Source organism: Bubalus kerabau, chromosome 10 (assembly GCF_029407905.1).
Source record: "Bubalus kerabau isolate K-KA32 ecotype Philippines breed swamp buffalo chromosome 10, PCC_UOA_SB_1v2, whole genome shotgun sequence".
In the NCBI taxonomy this organism is placed as follows: domain Eukaryota; kingdom Metazoa; phylum Chordata; class Mammalia; order Artiodactyla; family Bovidae; genus Bubalus; species Bubalus kerabau.
The window spans coordinates 40,135,213-40,155,323 of record NC_073633.1 but is presented as its reverse complement, the minus strand read 5'-3'; the positions used below and the strand labels follow the sequence as shown (position 1 = coordinate 40,155,323).

General features: G+C 46.5%; 3 protein-coding genes across 53 annotated transcripts in view; 2 read left to right on the top strand and 1 right to left on the bottom strand.

Annotated features, from left to right (window-relative positions):
• FSIP1 (fibrous sheath interacting protein 1) overlaps positions 1–10,871 on the top strand; it is a 240,833-nt gene extending 229,962 nt beyond the window's left edge. The window contains exon 13 of the mRNA XM_055537343.1: positions 10,788–10,871. The gene's annotated coding sequence lies outside the window, so the exon portion shown is untranslated. The remainder of the gene's footprint in view (positions 1–10,787) is intronic.
• THBS1 (thrombospondin 1) lies at positions 546–15,432 on the bottom strand. Of its 2 annotated transcripts, none has more exons than XM_055537340.1 (22): positions 15,267–15,432; positions 14,614–14,709; positions 13,769–14,328; positions 12,763–12,838; positions 12,271–12,470; positions 12,038–12,160; positions 10,925–11,018; positions 9,340–9,516; positions 8,848–9,024; positions 8,373–8,546; positions 8,013–8,140; positions 7,757–7,909; positions 7,117–7,335; positions 6,531–6,638; positions 5,833–5,992; positions 5,564–5,682; positions 3,712–3,946; positions 3,295–3,522; positions 2,857–3,128; positions 2,340–2,437; positions 2,096–2,235; positions 546–1,704 (listed from the first exon to the last, which is right to left on the bottom strand). In XM_055537340.1, exons 2-22 carry the CDS (start codon positions 14,678–14,680, stop codon positions 1,697–1,699), a joined length of 3,516 nt encoding a protein of 1,171 aa, XP_055393315.1. In that variant the 5' UTR covers positions 14,681–14,709; positions 15,267–15,432; the 3' UTR covers positions 546–1,696. The 2 variants fall into 2 exon arrangements, with proteins under 2 accessions (XP_055393315.1, XP_055393316.1); XM_055537341.1 differs by having other exon boundaries at positions 9,340–9,513.
• A 1,791-nt stretch (positions 15,433–17,223) lies between these two features.
• The window catches only part of LOC129621202 (uncharacterized), a 488,210-nt gene continuing 485,322 nt past the window's right edge, over positions 17,224–20,111 (top strand). For 7 of the 50 annotated variants that reach the window (XR_008699138.1, XR_008699097.1, XR_008699144.1 and 4 more), the window contains exons 1-2: positions 17,224–18,562; positions 18,859–19,084. Coding sequence is in view for 1 of the 50 variants with exons in the window: in XM_055537344.1 (XP_055393319.1) it covers positions 19,073–19,084 (12 nt within the window). In the remaining 49 variants the exon portion in view is untranslated. The remainder of the gene's footprint in view (positions 18,563–18,858; positions 19,085–20,111) is intronic. The other 43 variants (XR_008699136.1, XR_008699115.1, XR_008699103.1 and 40 more) reach the window with 20 other exon arrangements.

Here is a 20,111-nt window from a genome sequence, read left to right as displayed (position 1 = left end):
TAACATTTCAATGCTATTTCCTTACTGGGAATACTTTTCTGCAAAGAATTTTTATACTATGTACAACATTGATTTTTTATTTTTTTAGGTACTACAGTAGCTTTAAGTTTGTTAGACACTTAAACTCTTTCTGTTTGATCCCAAAATTCTTTACTCAGTCACACAACAAATGAGGTAATATTTGTATACAAGTTTCACCTTTGTCATTTTTTTCTTTTGGAAAAAGGCAAAAATAATAAATGTAGATGCTTTTCATCTCCCTGGAAATAGGCACAAGGGATGGGATAAGACAGTATTAATGGCCTCTTGGCTTTCTTTGCAAACTAAAAACACTTGCAAATGGACAACCAAGTAATTCCACTTGGGAAAAAAAAGGAAAAAAGAATTCCAAATCATTCAGTCTAAGCACAAGGTGAAGAGCAGCTTGCTATGCTGGTTTCCTTGTGCCATTCCTGTGAAAGATTTGCTGATCAATCTCAACTACCTGCTCTCAAACACTTTCCATATGAAACCTAAATTCCAGGTAGAACAGAGTTAATAAATAATCTGTATTTACAATCTTACAGTCATAATGACTTGTAGCAAAGATGATATGGATAGTCCTTACGCTTCTTCCTGTTCCATGAATAGTCTTTCAGACAGATCCCCCAGAATAAGTAAAAAATAAATAGTTTACATTGTAAAGTGTTTGTTTAAAACACTAAAAACTACAGTCCAAAAGAGACAACTGGAAAACTCCATGATATTCAGGAAAAAAAGAGAGAAAAGGAATGTCTTAGTTGATAATTTTGTGCCTTTCTAACCATAAAAATACAAGCACGGGCTGCCCGTCCCTTGGGAGACAGCCTGGTGCTCACTGAGATGGTGTGTTTTCTTATTTTCCTGCTACATCTGCAGAAGCTACATCTGGAATACAACTGACAATTTCAATAGAACCAAGCTGCGGCAGTCAGCATTGCCTTGAGTTGGTTTAACTCCAACTCCCTGTTCTGGTCACTACAGGTGATGTGTTAAGGGGTGGAAATCTGGGAGGAAGTCCAGAAGCCAGTCTTTTCCTTCCTTCCCTGCTTCTATTTAAGTGCCTATTTATGTGGGTTAATCAGCTAACACGGGTCAGCATCATGAAATCCAGCAATAGTCTTTCAATCCCCTGAAAATGATTTAGTACCAAAAATGTAACAGTTCCTCCATATTTTCTTCATACAATCGTCTCTTGGGTATGCATCCTCCCCTTTGGGCTTTGGCCCCCCGCCCCCGCCATTCCAGAGGGAGTAGGTCAGGGCTGGTTTTGTTTGTCAATTCTAGTGAGTCCTCCCTTCTCTCACATGCCTGAAAACAGTTTGGAGTCCACTGCTCAGAGCTGGCCTCACAGTCGCATTCTGCTCTGACAAAAGCAGAGTGGGACAGGCACCTTCCAACCAAAGCATGTGGATGCTTTTGCTTTTGCAAAAGCCAACCAAAGTCATTGTTTGTCTCCTTGGAAGATTCTTCTCAGTCAGAGGCTGAATGCAGGGTCTGATTTGGAAAATTGCATTTTCTTGAGGCAAGTCACATGTTCTAGGAGTCCACACTCATGCAAGCAGAGAGCAAAGGCAGGCAGCGAGGAGCGATCCTGGGGGTTTTCTAAAGCCCATGGTTCCAGAAGGTGCAATACCAGCATTGGTTATGATCAGTCTTTCGATCAACAGTTTGATGATTAGGAATCTGTGAAATAAATATATAAACACATAAATACATAAACTGTATTCACTGAGGCACTGTAATCTTAATATCGACTAATATATTAACAACCTTGGCTCAGCTCTACTTTTATAATGGCAAAAGTATATTTTGAGATTGGTAGTTTATAAAATTACACATTAATGTGTTTGAACACCGTTGCGAGGTGTTTGATATAGCATAACCTTCCAGAACTTATGCTCTGCTTTCTAAGGCTTTCATTGTTTCATTTTTTATCACTGTGTCTTCAACAGCAAGATAGAAACAACTCCGTGTCTTATGCAGCCTTTATATCAGCCTCTTGCATGACTGACGTTCTTGATACTGGTCTGAATTAGGGATTTCACCTATATATTCACTGTCATTTTGCTCCTACCTCTGCATTCATATTTCAGGTCGGAGAAGAACACCATTTCTTGCGAGAAGACAAACAAGCCTAGTCTCCCACCGGCATAGGTTTTGTCATAGATGGGTCCTGAGTCAGCCATGATTTTCTTCCCTTCATACATCACCACTCTGCGGGGAAAAAAGGAAATCACCTTAGTGCCACCCTTACCTTTGGTCCCCTCCTCCCTGCCTGTCAGTATGACTTAAGGGATATTTAATCAGAGCAATCCTACCTGATGAAACCTGTCTTTGGCCTGTGGCTCAGACGCCATCTGTAGGCAGTGAAATCTTTCCAGCCGATGTGACGAGGGTCATGCCACAGTGTGCGCACCTGGAGGAAAAGGAAAAGCAAAGGTTGAAACAGCTTCATTATAAGATTTATGTTAGATTCCATGAAATGGAATGGTACTTGAAATGGTACTTGAAAAGGTACTGAGTTGACCCAAACTAGAGGGCTGCAATGTAGGATTTTTTTCCCCAAGGGCTTTATTGGCTATGCATATAGCCTTGAATGTGCATATCAGCAAAGAGAAGGGATGTTGACATTTTTGTTTGTTTGAAGAGGCTAAAACAAACAGTTTTAGCCTTTTGATCTCAAGTGAGCTACCCTCTCAGATGCTAGGATGGTTTTTGCAATGCAGAGCTTAATGCTATAGTTGGTGATGCTGGGAACGTGATGTCTAAGACTCCCTGGTGGGAGGCTTGGCCAAACACAACCTCCCTTCCCCTCCTGCAGGGCGTTGTTCTCACCTGGCCAGGGGTGTTTCCTGTGTGCCACAGGGCATTCCGCAGGTGCTCGCCAGGCCCCGTGGTGGAGTTTACAACCTTTACGGAAAGTCCAGAGTACCCCTGAGCCCTCGTGGGGTTGGTGTCCCAGTAGGATTGAGTGACTTGCTTCCACATCACAACATAGAAGCGGCTGCTGGACTGGTAGCCAAACACAAAGCCGGCATAGTCGTCGTCCCTCTCGGTGTTGATGAAGAAGGTGCCGCTGAAGTCCACGGCGTTAAATTCGTCATAACCTGGAAGAGGAGGCCACACCCAGCTTAAAACCTGCGGCCTTCTGGAGGTTCTCTGTCACATTCCCAGCCATTTTAGCACTCACGGGGACACATGCAACTGCCTGCTTTTACATTGGCTTCTTTCCCCTGTAACACTGGCCTTTCGTTTGAAGAACTCTCTACTCACCTACAGCAAGTCCAGGGTCACAGTTGACAGTCTGGACAAGTTCTTTACCCTGATGGCGTACAACCCAGTTAGGGTCATTCTGGGATGTCCCTTTGGGATCTAGAGGAATCATCTGGAATCGGCGGAAATCAGTCTCACTGATATCAACATTTTCGGGACAGATGTCATCAATGTCTGGCACCTTGTCCTGGTCAAAATCATCTTTGCAAGCATCACCTCGACCATCACCTAAAGGCAAAAAGGCAAGAGTTCAGTGAAATTCCAAAACACCATTACTGGTGCCAGAAATTCACTGTCTTGTCAAAGTTAACATTTTAGTCTCTTCATCCTCAAATGTATTCAGCTTTGTTTTTATTTCCTCAATCCAGACAGCCATGGTTTCAGTTACTCGCTTTACAGGTGGCTCCAGTGACTCACCATCAGAGTCCTTCTGGTCAGGATTGGGCACCAGCCTGCAGTTGTCCCGGTCGTCAGGAATGCCATCATTGTCGTCATCATGGTCACAGGCGTCGCCTTTGCCATCCTTGTCATGGTCAGCCTGGTTGGCATTGGGCACGTAGGGACAGTTGTCCAGGTTGTTCTGGTGGCCGTCTTCATCAATATCCTGATTGTTGTCACAGGTGTCTCCAATGCGGTCCGAGTCAGAGTCGAGCTGAAAGAGACAGAGGGTGAGTTGGAATGTGAATCCCTGATGCTAAAGAAAACTTACGGAGATTCTCCAGTGTCTGATAAGACCAGTGAGGTTTCACATCTATATCAACAAATCTTAAATGTTTTATTCTTGATCCTTGTATGTATTAGTTTTTAAAGGGATATTTGAAAGTTCTTTTAAAACAGAAAACTTTCTAAATAAAATTAAATAGAAAGCATCATTTCATCACTAAGGATAGAATGCCATATTAACTACTTATATCTTAATAGATGAATTGAATGCTCTGGGTACAATTTATGTTCTATTCAAATTTTCAGTTAGGAAATTGTTGACACGTCAACTTCTACTCCAGGTCATTAAATCATGGCAACATGCACTGCTTTTCATACATACTGGGTAACCTGTATGGTGGGATAAATCATTTTCTTCTCTTTTAGGTATTTGGTTTTACATATCTAGTCCAAAAGGATTGTCCAGTGTTGGCTCAGGTAAAGTCAAAATTCTAATTTTTTTCAAAACCATATTTCTCAGAGTACCTTTTTTACCTTATTCACTACATATGGAATGCTTACAGATTATTTATACACAAATTGCAATTTTGCTTGCCAGTATTTATGCTCTTTGCCATTAAGATTTTTACATGATGAATTGTTATAAATTTTATTATCATCTGAAGAACCAACACCTTATCCCGGGAGGTTAAATGGCACTGAGGTTTAATTTACAGTAAGACTCAAATTCAAAACAGATGACCCTCAATGCCTTTTGATCAAAAATGCTATCCCAAATCATTCATGCTTTTCCCTATTTCCCCAAAGCAATTCCTCCTGGTGCTTTTTGTTTTAGAGAAAGTCATAGAGCAAATAGTAGGAGAGTTTCTGGATTCCTCCAGAAATTAGCTGGCTTTATCATTTCTTGAATCTTTTAAAAAATATTTGCATTTATAAAAAGGTGGTTTCTAAATTTCCAGAATAATGGCTTTTAGGGGAAAAAAAAGCCTTAAGTTTTGCACTGAGAAAATAAATGATGAGCGATTACACCAGAAAAGAAACACCTTCAGACATGGAACTTGTTCTGGCTGTGTCTGTTTGCAGTACTTCGTAGCACCGGTACAGAATTATCTGTTTGCAATGCCAAAACACTTGAAGAATGACAAAGAAACAGGGATTTCTCCAGTTTGGGGAAATATTTTTAGTTTGATTTTCTTGCAGTCAGATTATATCATGAGCCATGAAAATGGCTGTGTATCTTGCTTAGGGATATTTTCTTCCATCTCTTAGTTTCAGACATGATTAATATTCCTGTACAGTTGTCAGTCACAGATTTCTGCTTTGTATAATTTATCTTAACAATGGTAGATTCCACTGAGCAGATCATGTGGGCTTCTTATAGAGGATAAGATTGAAGTTACAAGACTGTCATGCTAAAGACCTATGGAACTCTGCAAAGAGCTTAGGTCAGGCAAACTGTTCACATGGAAATGCTGTAATTGGCTATGAGATCACTGATAGCCATGGTAGTGAAAGTGTTTGAACTTAAACTCTTCTGTTTTTAAAAGCGGCTTAGAAAGGGATATTCTAACAGTTTACTGAAAGATTCTGAAAGGAATCTACCTACCTGGTCTGGATTGTGTTCCAGGGGGCAGTTGTCACATTGATCACCAACCCCGTCCATGTCAGTGTCTTTCTGGTCCACATTGTAGACATACTGGCAGTTGTCCCGTTCATTGAGGATACCTGCAGAGAACACGGGACAGATAAGAGCTGGAATCTTTAGCCTCAGCTGTTTCAACCAGACTGCACACTAACAGCCAGCGCTGTTCAAGGCTGAGAGCTGAATGCCGTCACAGCTGCCTACGGGCTGGCTGGAATCAGGGAGCGCCCTACCGTCCCCATCAATGTCAGCTGCGCAGGCGTCTCCTTCCCCATTGTTATCTGTGTCGGCCTGGTCTGGGTTGTGGTTGTACGGGCAGTTGTCACAGCGGTCTCCCACGTCATCTCTGTCATAGTCGTACTGGGCTGGGTTGTAATGGAATGGACAGTTGTCCTGCCAAGAGAAGAAGCAGAGCACTGTACAACTTGGTCCATGAAACTAGCCTCAAATCACATGCATAATATATATAAAACTGTGAAAATGTGCAACAATCATTTTCTACTCGGTGGATATACTAAGTCCCCTGTAAAATGATCACTGCAAAAGTTAAAAGCCAGGACATAATGAATGAAAAATGAATTTCTGTTGGTTATGAGTCAGTGAGATGTAAATAGAAAGTCAACATCTCCATTCTGGGTGCAAGCAGAGAAAACCTTACTGTGACCTAGAGAAGACACTTGAAACCAATATGGGGAGCAAAGTGTCATTTGCTCACACATTGTAACTTTTTGCTCCAACTAGGGGAAAGGCAAGCTGTGATGAAAAACAAAACCCTCATTTAAAAATTCTCTTGGCAACATTTGTATCTGAAAACTACAGAATCACAATGAATAATTTCTGATGACTAAATATCAGTAATTTTGTTGAATCTTAAGGGTTACAGGCTGTTGCTGAACACAAAAGCTGAAAGAGGAATGGAAAACAATTTTACCCTGTCATCTGGAATCTTATCATTGTCATCGTCATCATCGCAGGCATCGCCGATTCCATCCTTGTCATAGTCTTCCTGCCCCGAGTTGGGAAGGTTGGGGCAATTATCCTGGAAAGAGAAGACACACTGCAGCTGCAGTTTGCAAGCCTTTTGCGCAGCTCATGCACTAGAGCGTGCACCGAAACACTGCAGACAGAACCGAATGCTACTCTGTGACAGCAAGTATTTTCAGTGGGAAGACAAAAAAGTTTGCTTGGAGGATCTATACACACACACACACACACACACACACACACATAAATACTTTGTATAAATGCTCTAAACTTTATATATACCGGGAACACGGGTCATGCTCTGCTGGCATTTGGTAGAGAAATGAACTTTTTTTGGACAACATAATCGACTGTGGAACACAATTGCCCAAAGGGCCTGTCCCATTCATGTTCTTGGCATGAAGTGATATAATAAGAATTAGTGTTCCTCTGCCTTTGGATGATTTGATCTTTCCGTTCCATTCCCCAAGTTTAAGCAATTCCTCAGCTCATCCCCTTGATACAGTTTCTGGAGGCGGGTGAGGGCGGGCTACCTTTCTGCAGTGGTAAGTTGCATTGGCCACGCACAGCAGGTCCTCGTTGGGCCAGCCGTCCAGGTCTGTGTCCTCCCCGCAGATGATGCCGTTGCCGGCGTAGCCAGGCTTGCACTCGCAGCGGTACATGGGGTCGCTGTAGTGGCCCAGGTAGTTGCAGTTGGCGTTCTTGTTGCAGTCGTGTGTCCCGTCTGTGCAGGGGTTTCGGGGCTTGCATACCTGAAGGCACAACATTCTGACGTTAAGGCAGAGCCTTGGAGGGTCCCCAGCTCCCCATTGCCTCTGGACAGAGATCCATGGGAAGAGTGCCAGTCTTCCCCATCCTCCCCTGGGAATGTCAATGCCAGGTTATAGGCTGACATGGCTTTATGTGTGTTTTCCTTGAACTTGCACATCACCCTGGCACTTACAAATCCAGCCACTCACAACTCACTCCAGAGCAGCATGGTCAAATGTGATGGACCAATTTTCTCTGCTGGATGAACAATTCATTTTCTAGTCCTGTTTCTAAAAGCTAGATTGACGCTCACCCCCTTCCCTGCTTTCCTTGAAGGGTGTGAGAGGACATTCCCTGCATTCATGGCTAGCTCAGTCAAGGACACCCCCCACTACTCCCATCTACTAGTCCCCTCTGCTCTACCTGCTTGTTGGCGGTGGCATGTTCCACGCCCCGGCCGAAGGGCTGCGAGCCAGTGAAGCGCGGTGGGCAGGGCAGGCAGTTGTAGCCGGGGTCTGTGTTCTCACACCTGTGCTCTCCATTGTGGTTGAAGCAGGCATCAGGGACTTCTTTGCACTGTGGAAGAAACAGGTTTGTTCATGTTTAGAGAACACTGCCACAAGAAGTGACCAAGGCAGATGAGATGCTTTCCTAGGTCTGGTAGCTCCCAGCTCCTCACCTCATCAACGTCTTTGCACTCGACGCCATCTCCACTATAGCCTGGGGGACAGGCACCACACTTCCAGCTGCCATCAGGGTAGCTGGTACACTGGACACCAGCAAAGCAGGGATTGGACAGGCATCCATCTGAGATAAGAGTGACAGGCAAATGTGGGTCTCAGCTGCTGTTACTGCCATTCTGGTCACTTTAAATGGGGGTATAATATTGTAAGGTCTGTGTAACTGCTAACTTTTGAGATTATGTTGTCCATCTGGCATTTTAATCAAACCACTCAGGACCATTCAGACTGAACCCCCATGAAAGCTGACCATGCCATTAAGTGGTTTTGTCCTGGGCTGCCTGGGCTGTGTGACTTACCAATGGGACAGTCTTGCTTGTTGCAGATCTGGTTTTCTGTCACATCACCAATGCAGTCCTTGCCTCCAAACTGGGGTGTGGGGTTGTTGCAGAGCCGGCTACGTTTCTGTACCCCTCCTCCACAGGTGACAGAACAGATGTCCCATGGTGACCAGGGTCCCCAGCCTCCATTGACTGTAAGAAAATGAACCACAGGCCAAAGCTAAAACCAATTTTCAAACACTTTACCTTCACAGGAGACTCTCCTGAGCGTGTTCAATAAACCTCCATGACCCTGACACATGGTAAGGATGTCTGGGAAGAGGGTGAATCTGAAATGGTTCTATTTGCCATTAGAAGAAGCTGCTGTGCCCTGCAGGGCTGTGCTTCTGTTTGTTTCTCTAGGAGGCAACCTCCCCCCGTCTGTGACTCATGGATGCCAGGCAGCCAGCGGGGTGGAGCTGCCAGCACCATGCCGGGGGATGCATGCACTTACTGGGGCAGGCGTCTTTCTGGCAGGCTTTGGTCTCCCGGGCTTTGCCCTCACACGGCTTCCCATTCATCTGGGGGCTGGGGGAGTTGCAGAGCCGGATCCTTGTGATCACACCGTCTCCACATGTTACGGAGCAAGATGACCATGGGGACCAGTGGCTCCAGCCGCCATCCTGTTTAACTAAAGGACAAACCTGATGGTTATATGGTGCTTCCCACAAGCCAAGCTCTATGTTAACACTTTAAATGCATCCTCTAAACCAAATCTTCAAACTCGCCAAACTAAAAATCTTTAAACTATTTTTACCCCCAATTTACAGGTAAGGAAAGAGCCTCAGAGAGGATAAGCTGTGCTCAAGGGTGCACAGATAAGGCAGAGAACTGGGATTAGATCAGAGCCTAGAACCTGTGCCCTCAACCTCTGTGCTCTGGAGTTGCTATTGGTGACAACAAGGACAAGTCAGGTCTCCACATCCTCAAGCGGCCAAACACTTACATCTCTTGTCACACTCCTGGATGTGGCAGGTCCGCGTCTGCACAGAGGAGCCCTCGCATCTGTTGTTGAGGCTGTCGCAGGAGCGGCCACGCTGCTGGATTCCATTGCCACAGGTCACAGAGCAAGAGGTCCACTCAGACCACGGGGACCAGCCATCGTCTGCAGAGTCGCTGGCTGCTGAGCAAATGGGTGCATTTAGTGTGTTATCATGAAAACAAGCTATTCTTTGGACTGGTCTGCTCAGGACTTTCTTCCCATTCCAGAGAGTGAAAAGCAGTATATTTGTTAGGCCAATGGCCAAGTGGTCATTCTGTGCACAGCTTTGGGGTAATTGCATGCTTTGCCTGGGTCGGTATAGCTGAACCTTTCCCCCACATATGTTTCTAGTCATCCTCGCCTCCTTCTTCCAGTCTGGATTTTAAATGAGTTTCCCTTTTTTGACTTAAGATGTCTTGGTAGGCATTTCTAGCCCCAGGCTTCCAAGAACACTTGGGTTTTAGGCAACTTATAGGAGTCACTTCTGACTTTCAGGAGAGCCCATGTGTTTGGCAGATGAATCTGAAGGCAGCGGAGCCGCTGTTGGCTCTGGCCCTGGATCAGTCATGAGGTCAGTCAGCGGGTTGCTCCTCTCACCCTAGCATTTGGGGCCTTTTCTGCACATATTTTCATAAGAGGGAAGTGTGTTTGTTTACCATCTGCCCAGGCGCGATGACTACAATCACGTCCTGTATCTGACAGGAGATAGAACTTGTTTTCTCTTGTCATCAGTTGGAAGTTTTGCTAGTAATCCCTGACTAAAAATTCAGCGCTCCGCTAGCCCCTAGCTAGCCTTGTTCGCTTTAACCCACATCTGAAGTGAATGCTGAACAGAAAGCAATGTACAAATGATTATGACAGTTCCAATGTCACTGATATCTCTGAAGGGAACTGGTTCTTCTGAGCTGTGATCTGTGTGTGTAGGAAACAGGGAGTGTGGGGGGTGTGGATGTGGAGGGTGAGTGCTACTTTCCTGTTTTATGCATCTTAGTTGTGATAAATCATTTCTATGACTTGTACTTACTACAGTGTCTTAGCAAAGTGATTAATTATACTGTCAGCAAAACCAGTACCAGACTGGGTACCATGAAACAATACAATTTCTTACAGAGCCCTGAGACTCAAACTGCTATTTTTTCTTAGGTCTCCTATGCCTGTAGATAAAATGGGTAGAACTTTCAGGCCCAGTTAAGTCCATCAATTTCTCCAGTGAGCAGATTTTTCTCGACTCTAGGCCATAAGGTCAGATTCTAAATCCAGTTAACTTAAAGCTTTTGCTGCTACCAATTCATCTCTTCTTTTCTCAAATCACAGAATCATACTCAATAAACTATACTAAGGTTATTGTCTACACCATAATCCAGGGGGGTAATTAAGTTTAGTCATAATGGCATTTTTTTGGCTCTATACAGCAGACAAGCTATCAGCTAACCAGATGCTGCAGCAAGAAACTGAATGAAAACGTGTGACAGAGATGGGACTGGGATTCCAGCATTATGCACAATCGATCCAGTCGCTGAAGCATGGTTATGCAATCTTAGGAACTTACGCCAGCACCGTGGGCAGCATTCTCCATCGGGAACTGTGGCATTGGAGCAGGGCATGATGGGACAGGACACTTTTTTGCAGATGGTAACTGAGTTCTGCAGGGCAACAGTGAAGGAGAAATGGGTACTAAGCATATTGCAAGCAGAAGCTTACATACTGAAACATTTCAATTACAAGCTGAAATGTCGTCTGGGCTATAAACGCTGTAGTGGAATGATTTTAATAGAAGATCTGCCTGTCTTTGGCAGCCACCAGTACTGTGGAGACAGTTCTAGTGCTGCTTACTTGTCACTCCATCCCTCTAGAATTCTTCTCAATTGCCACTTAGTCACTTATTCATGCACAGAACAGCATGAATTTATGCAATTGGAACCACCTAATATCATGAGTCAGATCTGTTACTCTATGTCTAAAATCAAACTCCTGAAACTCAGCCAGGACTTAAAAAATTTTTAAATTACATCTTTATGGGGAAAAGAAGATCAATGAGCATCTTACTTTCTCATGTATAAATATGGCTTTATATAATATTGGACAAGAATGGGAATTTAGCAAAGGTGGCTCCCAAATCCGGCAATCCGTGATTTGTATTTAAGCTTGACTTTGCTCAATGAGCCAGTAACACCCCCCAAACCCCTCTGCCCCTGGCGTTAGGTAGGGGGTGAGCCAGAAGGACACACGCTGCAGGCAGTACGATCTGAGGTAAGTGGATAGTTCTAATGATGTTGGGCTAAGTGATTTGAACAGTAATCAGTACTGTATTAAAGAATCTCCATGTCATAGCTGAATACGAATCAGGTTCGGGGGGGAAAAGTTCCAACTCGGTTTTACTTACCTGATATTCAACACTTAGCTCTTGAACTAAAGCAGGTAAGTTACCGAGATACTTAAATAGATATATTCTTTTAGATATTACTCTTAGCCTGTGGTATAATTAAGACTTTGAAAACCTCTGAGCATTTAAACGATTTTAAAGATGTCATAACTGCATCTTAAGAAAAAGACACCACTTGGGTATCCAGCCATGGAACATGAAAAGAGCCTCTGCAGCCATCTGCCTCTTTCTTCAGAGAGTGTGCCATCCATTCGTGTTTCAGTCCGTCGAGAGCCTTACCTGGCAGCGACACTCAGTGCAGCTGTCCACCGTCCACTCGTCGCCAGTCCTGTACTGCACTCCGTTGTGGTAGCAGAGTGGGGGCCTCCTCAGCTCATTGGCCAGCTCTTTGTTCTCTTCGGTCTAAAAGGGGGAGAAAGGTTATTAGCATCGAGCCTCACTTTCAGTCCCTCAGCATCATTGGGGATACACATGCAGGGGCTCCTGCTAACGGGGCGGGTGAGGCCACTGACCACTTTGCGGATACTGTCCTGCAGCGTGGTCACAATGGTGCGTAGACCCCTGAGCTCCAGGACCATGCTGGACAGCTCGTCACATGAGATGCCACAAATGGCTTGCAGGTCCTTTGTCTTGTGGCCAATGTAGTCGGTGCGGATGGCGGGGCTGGACCCATTCACCACGTTGTTGTCAAGGGTGACAAAGACACTGGTAGCTGCCAAGGAACAAAGGAACACAATGAGGAAAGGAGGAGAATGTCTTCAAGTAGATGCTCCCACCAGCCAGCCCCTGGGCATCCTAAGTGTAAAAGACATTTCATTTTGGGTGAGGGAGGCAAAAGGAGGGGACCGTTGAGTGTGGAAAACTGTTTGAGGTCACCTTTATATAAAGGTAACTATGTTACCTGGGGTAATTGATGCACAATCACCATTGCTTCAGTTTCTCAGCTTATTTTGGGCAGAATGCCCTCACTTTCCCATATGCCCTAAAAACAGAGGGATACTTACAGCTGGAGCAGCCTTTGTTCCTGAGGATGTCTTCTGGTGTGGTTCCAAAGACAAACCTTACATTCTGCAGCACCCCCTGTGAGCAGAGGATATACACTGTAGAGTGTTGGTGGGGGCCAGGGGGTCGGTGGGAGGGGGGACTGTTTACGCTAGAAGGATCACACAACAGATGTTCTAAAATTTGAAAAGAACTCCCTTTCAAGATCACCGTGTCAAAATAACACACCAAGTAACTGTTGGTGAATTGCCAAATTCACGGGAATTGCAAAATAACTTCAAAAATCTTAATTGTATCTTCTGCCAAGTCTGCAGTCTTTTACAAAGAATTCAGTTATCGGCCTACTTGGGGATACAGGAAATGGAATCTGATATTGAGGCCGGAGGATACAATGACACTCTCCAGTGTCAAACAGTTAAATGTGGGAGTTTCAAAGCCACAGACCCAAAGATCTAGAGGTTTAAGCAAGGAAGACACTGCAGCAGCAAATAGCCACTATTTTAATCTTTTCTTTGGGATCGGTTACATCCCCATGAGGAAGCCAATAGCCAAGTGGTATTTATCCTGTTCATAAAAAGTATCCAGTTCAAGCAATATTATAATTGGTGCAATGCATTTGAAATTATTTTCTTGAGAAGAGCATAAAGAGTATTTAAGGTTTGAATAGGCAGTTACAGGAAAACCATTTCTTGTTTCCTTTAGAGGTTTTCAATGTCTGATCCCTAGAACACCAGCACCAACCTCACCTTGGAACCAGTTAGAAATGTAAATTCTGATCAGGCCCCATCCCAGACCTATCGAATCCAAAACTCTAGGGGTGGGATGCAGCAGTATACATTTTAGTAAGCTCTCCAGGTGATTCTGATGCTCCCTACTGTGTGAGAACCACTGCTTTAGTGCATAGGCAATATTTCCTATACTGGAACCCCTGCCTCTCCTGTTATCACACTCCTGGTCATAAGCTGCCTAGCAGTCGACCCCGTGGATCAGGAATCAAAGCGGCCTCACCTGGAAATTGTCATTGACACCTCCTTTGGCAATGCGGAGTCTGGCGATGCTGGCCAGGTCCCTGGTGAAGATGCTCTGGATGGGGACATCCAGCTCCGCATTCTCCATCTTCTCACAGTCGATGTACAGTTGGGCCCTGTCCTCCTGCACAAACAGGGTGATGCTCTTCCACTGGCCAGTCGCCAGGAGTGCTTCTTCCACCGACACCACGTGCTGCTTCCCCTGCACGGTCAGGCTCAGGTCCAAGGTGCCCGCCTTGCCATTGGAGACCACGCTGAAGACCTGGCCAGAGTGGTCTTTCCGCTCCACAGCCAGCAGGGTACCCCGGGTCTTCTTCATTTGCCTCAGGGAGGCCAGGAGGAGGAAACCTTTCTCCGCCCGCACAGCATCCACTAGGTCTTGGAACTTCTTGTCAGGCACAGGGGGGATCAGGTTGGCATCCTCTATGCGGAAAGCTGGGCTAGAAGGGTCAGGACCCTTCACCAGTCGGCGCCCAGAGCCCTTGCGGGCAGCTCCGGTGAGTTCAAAGATGTCAAACACACTGTTGTCTCCCCCAGACTCTGTTAGACAAGAGCAGGACACGTGGTGAGCGCTCTGGGTTGGGGGTGGGGTGGAAGCTCAGCTCTGGGGGGTGGGGGTGAGGCAGAGGGCTGGAATGAAAGCTCTTGACAGCCACTGGAAGAGCTAAATAAAGGGCACAGTCAGAGGCAACCGGCATCCTGAGGTTTGGTCAGGGCTCAGGGGAGAAGCAGCTGAGAGAGGAGTGCACAGGGAGGGAAGCGCACCTGGGGTAACCCGACCTCCTCCTCTTCCCTCCCCCCACAGAAGGTATTATACAGACTCACCTGGAATGCGGTTGGAGCCACAGGCATGCAACAGGAGCAGGACACCGAGTCCCCAGGCCAGCCCCATGGTGGAGCTATTTGTGCCCAGCAAGGAGCCTGCAGCAAGGAGCACAGAGCCCAGGGTCAGAGGCTGCCAAGCAGGGAGTGTGGGCAAAACCCAGTTGGCCTTGGGGCTAGGGATCCCTGGGGATCCCCCTTTGGACCCACATTTGCTGGAAGGAGGGGCAACCGTATTTACTTTGGAGAGAGCATCAGGAAGAAAGTAAGAGTTGAGGGGAGATTACCGCTTTAAACAGGTGGTGGGGGCAAGACTAACCACTGGGGAGGCGTTTTTCCTTGAGAAGGGTAAACACTGGACCAGGAGATGTAGTTTAGGGGCGCAGGGAGGCACAGTCCTTTTCTAGAGGACTGATAGGACTTGGGGAAAAGAAGAAAATCTTGGGGTGTCCTGGTGGGTTAGTCTGTGAATCCCAAGGCTGGAGAGGATGGCCCTGGAGCCCTTCCACAAGAAGAGTCCCCCAGAGGCTGGGAGCGACAGTACGGGGAAGGCAGAAAATATTGAGATCCGGGGTTCCGGAGGCGCTGAAGCCTGGGAGCTCCAGGTGGCTGGCCAGGGCAGCACTCGTCCTCGGCGGCCGACCGGGAGTCCTTACCTGTGCGGACGCGGATGCAGCGGCCGGGGCCGGCGACAAGGGCGCAGCGACGGGATAGAGCGCTGGAGAGGCGCGGGGTGGAGGCCGTGGATTCGGAGGCTGCGGCTGGGAGAGCTCGCCAGGGTGGGCTCTCAGCGGCCGGCCCGAGTGCAGTGGCTGGCGAAGCTGAGGAGCCGCGCGCTTTTAAAGGGGCGCTCACATTCCTGGGGTTTCCTCTGACCAATGAGAGGCCGCGGGGCAGGAAGCGGGAGGGGGGCCAGTCTGGGTTCCTCTCCCCGCCCCCCGCTGCCTGGCGCACAACTTTCCAGCTAGAAGGTGGAAGGGGGGCGGCGGGGGTCGGGGCCTAGGAGCACTGGAACTTCTCAGAAAAATAGGTGCCCGCCCACGCGGCCTTGGCGCTCACGGGCTCAGCACTTGGGCTCTGGCGCCGAGCGGCCCCAAGCCCTGTGCGCGCATCCCGAGCCGACAGGGCCCTAGCCACCCAACCCAAGACCCTTAAGAGAGGCTTTCAGGCAAACTCGTCCCCTTGAATGCCTGCGCGACGGCTGAAGGGTGGACACTTGGGGAGCGAACCCGTTTGTACAGAAAAAAATAAGCCCAAAGGGGTAAATGGGACCAAGAGGGAATCAGTAGTTGAAGGAGTTCCCTCTTGGGTACTTGTTGATCCTCGTCCATCCATCCAGGTGGGGTGGGGACCACGGGACCCGCTTAGCGCCGCGCTCCTGCCCTCGCCCCACGCCTGCCCTCCGCCTATCCTCCATGGACGTGAGTGGGTGTCGCACTGGCCAGCAGTGCGGGTACCCGGCTTGGCTTCCCACGCGTGTCGGGGCAGCCTTTCCGCAGGGGCTTGCCGCCCGAGTCCCCGGGAAAGTGCCATCTTCCCAGTGCTGCGGCGCTTCCACGGCTGGCCGCTTGGGGGCGATGTGCGAATTCTGATCAAGGGGATGCGAGCGGACAGCTTCTTTCTAGTCAGGAATGTTAAGGAAACGTACTTACTCTTACCCACTTCCCTAAAGCCAAATTGGAAATTCTGTCTTGAAAAACAGTTTTTTGTGCCCACTCGTGCTGCTTAACGTGACTCCTGGTTGGAGGATTTGCAGCACCATCTGGCTCCAGAGTCTTGAACTATTTACAGAATAGACTCATGGAGTAATAAATTACCTTCTTCCTATCATTTTATTTCCTTTTTTTCCCCCCTCCCTGAACGTTCTTTTCATTTTTAGGCTCCCGAAACCGAGGTGTGGGTTACATTTCTGTGGGTGCACCAATGCCATGAGTGCTGCCGCTTGCTTAATGCTTCTGTCATTGGAAGTTTGGTGTCCAAGCCACCGTCCCAAGCCAGCATGACTCCAGCTGCCTGGAATTCCATTCATCTCTTCGGCTGGGACGTCAGCAGCCGCACTTCCCCTGCTGTGATCCCAGACTATCAGGCTGGCCCTGGGACCCAGGGCGCAGGTAGTAGCTTCACCAAATAAGGATCTCAGCCACCGGCCAGGGGAATCCCTAGGGTTCACTTCCCTCCTTAGCATTCACACCTGGCCAGATTCCCAACACCCACACGTGTGTAAACATTCATCTAACTGGCAATTTCACTTTTCTTGTGTGGGAGTGTTGTGTGACAAGGGGCATGTGGGTGATGGAGTGTTTACTAGTTACTCAGTACACAGCAAACACCTCTAGAAGATGACAAGTATGTTCTTAAGACAGTTGTTTGTTGCTTAAGTAGTTGCTAAACCTGACAGATAGATTTCACATGCTGGGAGACAGAAATAAAAACCTCTATTGGATGATTAGTCAAATCAGATTCCTGTCGTGAAAGTCATAGGTAATGATTCATCAAACAGATCTGACAATTCCAGAGTCAGCAGCCATACACTCCCCTCCCCTTCCTTCTCCTTCCTAGCATCCTGTTAGCTCCTTGAAAGGTGACTTTTCTTTTTTTTTTTTTTTTCACTTGCTACTGATAATACCGGGTACTTAGGAACAGTTTCAGAAGATGGCCTGATGGTCCCCTGCTCCTCTGGCCTACTTGTTAATTTTATATAGATGAATGGAGGGTTTGGGGGCCACAAGAGGCGCACAAAAGCAGGATACATTGCCCCTTTTAGATCATCTCCTATAGGCTTAGCTGAAGGGACAGAGCAGAAGCTTACTGGAAGGACCCTTCAGGGGGGCCACTTCCAGGACTGAAGAACTGTAGGCATTCCTCTGTACTTCTCTTGGAACGTGGCTTCTTCCAACAAAAGAAGAAATCTACAACCTGTTATATACCCTGCAAATAGCAAGGTGATCTGTACAGTAGCAGGGAAGAGCTTTCATGTCAGACAAAGCTTACGGAGGCCCTCCAACACAGAGGCCTTGCCCAAGCTGTGGTACTCCAGTTTTTCTGGTGGAAAGGAAGGATCACAGGGCAAAGGGTGGCTGGGTCACTGATAGGAGCACATCCGCATTTCTGCTAGTCAATGTGTGCTGAAAATATTCCTCAGAAACCTAAATACTTTTTGGAGAAGCAGGATGGGAAAAGGGGAAAGAAAAATTATACCTTTAATATGGATGATATTTCCCTCTTGTGTGTGTGTATCCTCGACCTGGAAGTTCTGGGATTTCAGGCCAATAATCTGACATGGACTCAAGGGACGGGCCTTCCAGGGACAGGATCTGGTTCTTGCTTTGCTAAGTTGTTATCATTGAGGATTACATATTTAAAATAAAGTTGTTAAGTATATGACATTTTTCTATAGGATTTTATTTTTATAAGTTCCTCCTAACTGGATATGGAATTGATCTAAAACCATTGCCCATGAATAGGAGGAACAGGACTGTCAGTAATATCGGAAAAAATTGCTTATGTAGCAAAGAGAAGCAAGATGTGCTGTGTTTTGTGTAGGAATTTAAAAAAATGCTAGAAATATTCAGCCTTGTTATTAGTAATTTCCTAGAAGTGAACAGCAGCCAACTATTGTATTCTAGAATGGACCAAAATCCTAGCATCTCTGAAATGAAGACATCAGGTATTCATTCCCTCTGTGTATTTTCCCTAGATCACGGTTCAGAGTTTGCTTTAGTTCAGCCACCTGGATGGTCAGAGCCAGAGGGGAGTTACCAACAGGTGTTTCTTATCTTTCAATCAAACATCAGCTCAGGCTTCCCTCTCCTTCAGGAGATGTTCTCCTGCAGCTTTAAATTGACCTGTTTCTTCTTTGGAAACATGCGTTCTCTCTACCACCCTACTCATCGCCCTCCATTCTTTAGTGTTTCAAAATTGATTTTATTTCCAAATGTGTAAGGACTAGAATGTAAGTATCCAAAGGTTTGGGCTTGGAAAGAGCTCCAATATTTGGGAATTTCCAAATCCCTTTATACTCAGCTTATGGCCCAGAAAGACTGGAAACTCACCAGCTCTCAGACCAGCTCCAGCATTTCCTGCAGTTATGCCTGAGTTCCTGGGGTAGATGAGGTGATAGACCCCCCAAAACATTGTACCCCTTCCCCACAGAATTGAAGCAATACTCTTGGGGAATTGATCTTAGTGGGAAGAGGTAGGACTATCACTTTAATGGTAATTATGTTTCCTGCTTCCGTCTCCCACCAGAAATTGATTTGGAGATTAGCATGAGACCCACTTCTGGCCAATGAGAGTTTTGCTGAAGGCTTCTGGGAAAACATTCTTACTTGGAAGAAAGAGCCACGTGAAGTCAGGTTCTCTCCATCTCCACTTAAGTGTGAATGCTGGCAAGCCATGTTGGGTGCTGCTAGGGGAACCAGACTTAATGTGAGACCAATGCTGGAGAAGGAGGAGCAGGGAGATGAACAGAACTGTAAGTCAGAGCACATTTTTGAGCTGCCAACCTTAAAGGCCATGATACCTCCAGATTTCTCTGGATATGTGCTTATTGTGTGTGTGTGTGTGTGTGACTCAGTTGTGTCCAACTCTTTGCTACTCGATGGACTGTAGCCAGACAGGCTCCTCTGTCCATGGAGTTCTCCTGGCAAGAATATTGGAGTGCGTTGCTGTGCCCTTCTCCAAGGGAGCTTCCTGACCCAGGGATCGAACCCAGGTCTCCTGCATTGCAGGCAGATGCTTTACTGTCAGAGCTACTAGGGAAGCTTATTAGTTAGGCCAAGTTGTTGTTTTTCTGTTACTTAGAGCCGCAAATATTGTAACTCATGAAGCTTTTAAATTCCCTCTGCTTAGGTTGTCTTTTCACACACTTTGCTTTAACCTCTTCTGAATTTTTTAGAGTAAGAGAAATAAGAACAGGTCATAGGATAAAAATGTTTTCAAAGACTCTTCACGTATATTATTAAGGTGCTTTCCAGAAAGGCTGCATTGTTCTCTCTCTCCCTGTCCTTTTGCCAGCAGGCCCTGCTAGCCCCAGGCATGACTCACAGCTGACTGGAGAGACAGAGCATGACTTCTGATGTTATTGTGTCTTTGCATCCCTTCTTTGGGGAACTGGGAGGTATAGTCCAGTGCGTTCAGGAAAGAGTATCCAGAATAAGCTTATCGGAGGGAAGGAGTTGGGAAATTGATCTGTTGGGAAATTGAGGATATGGGGCAAGAGGAGGGACAAAGAAAATGATGAGATTTTGACCCGAGCCTAGGGGTGCAGGGCTAGCCAGGGTGGGTGATGGAAAGCCCTGCATTTGAGACCAGTCTCTCTGACTCCCCTTTCATACTCTTCTCTCTATTCAACTTTTTTTCCGGCTTCCTTGAGGTGTAATTGACCAATAAACTTGTAAAATACTTAAAGCATGCAATGTGATGATATGATACATTGTGAAAGTATTCCATCCATGGGTTAATTAACACGTCTATCACCTCACATAGCTACCTTTTTTTGT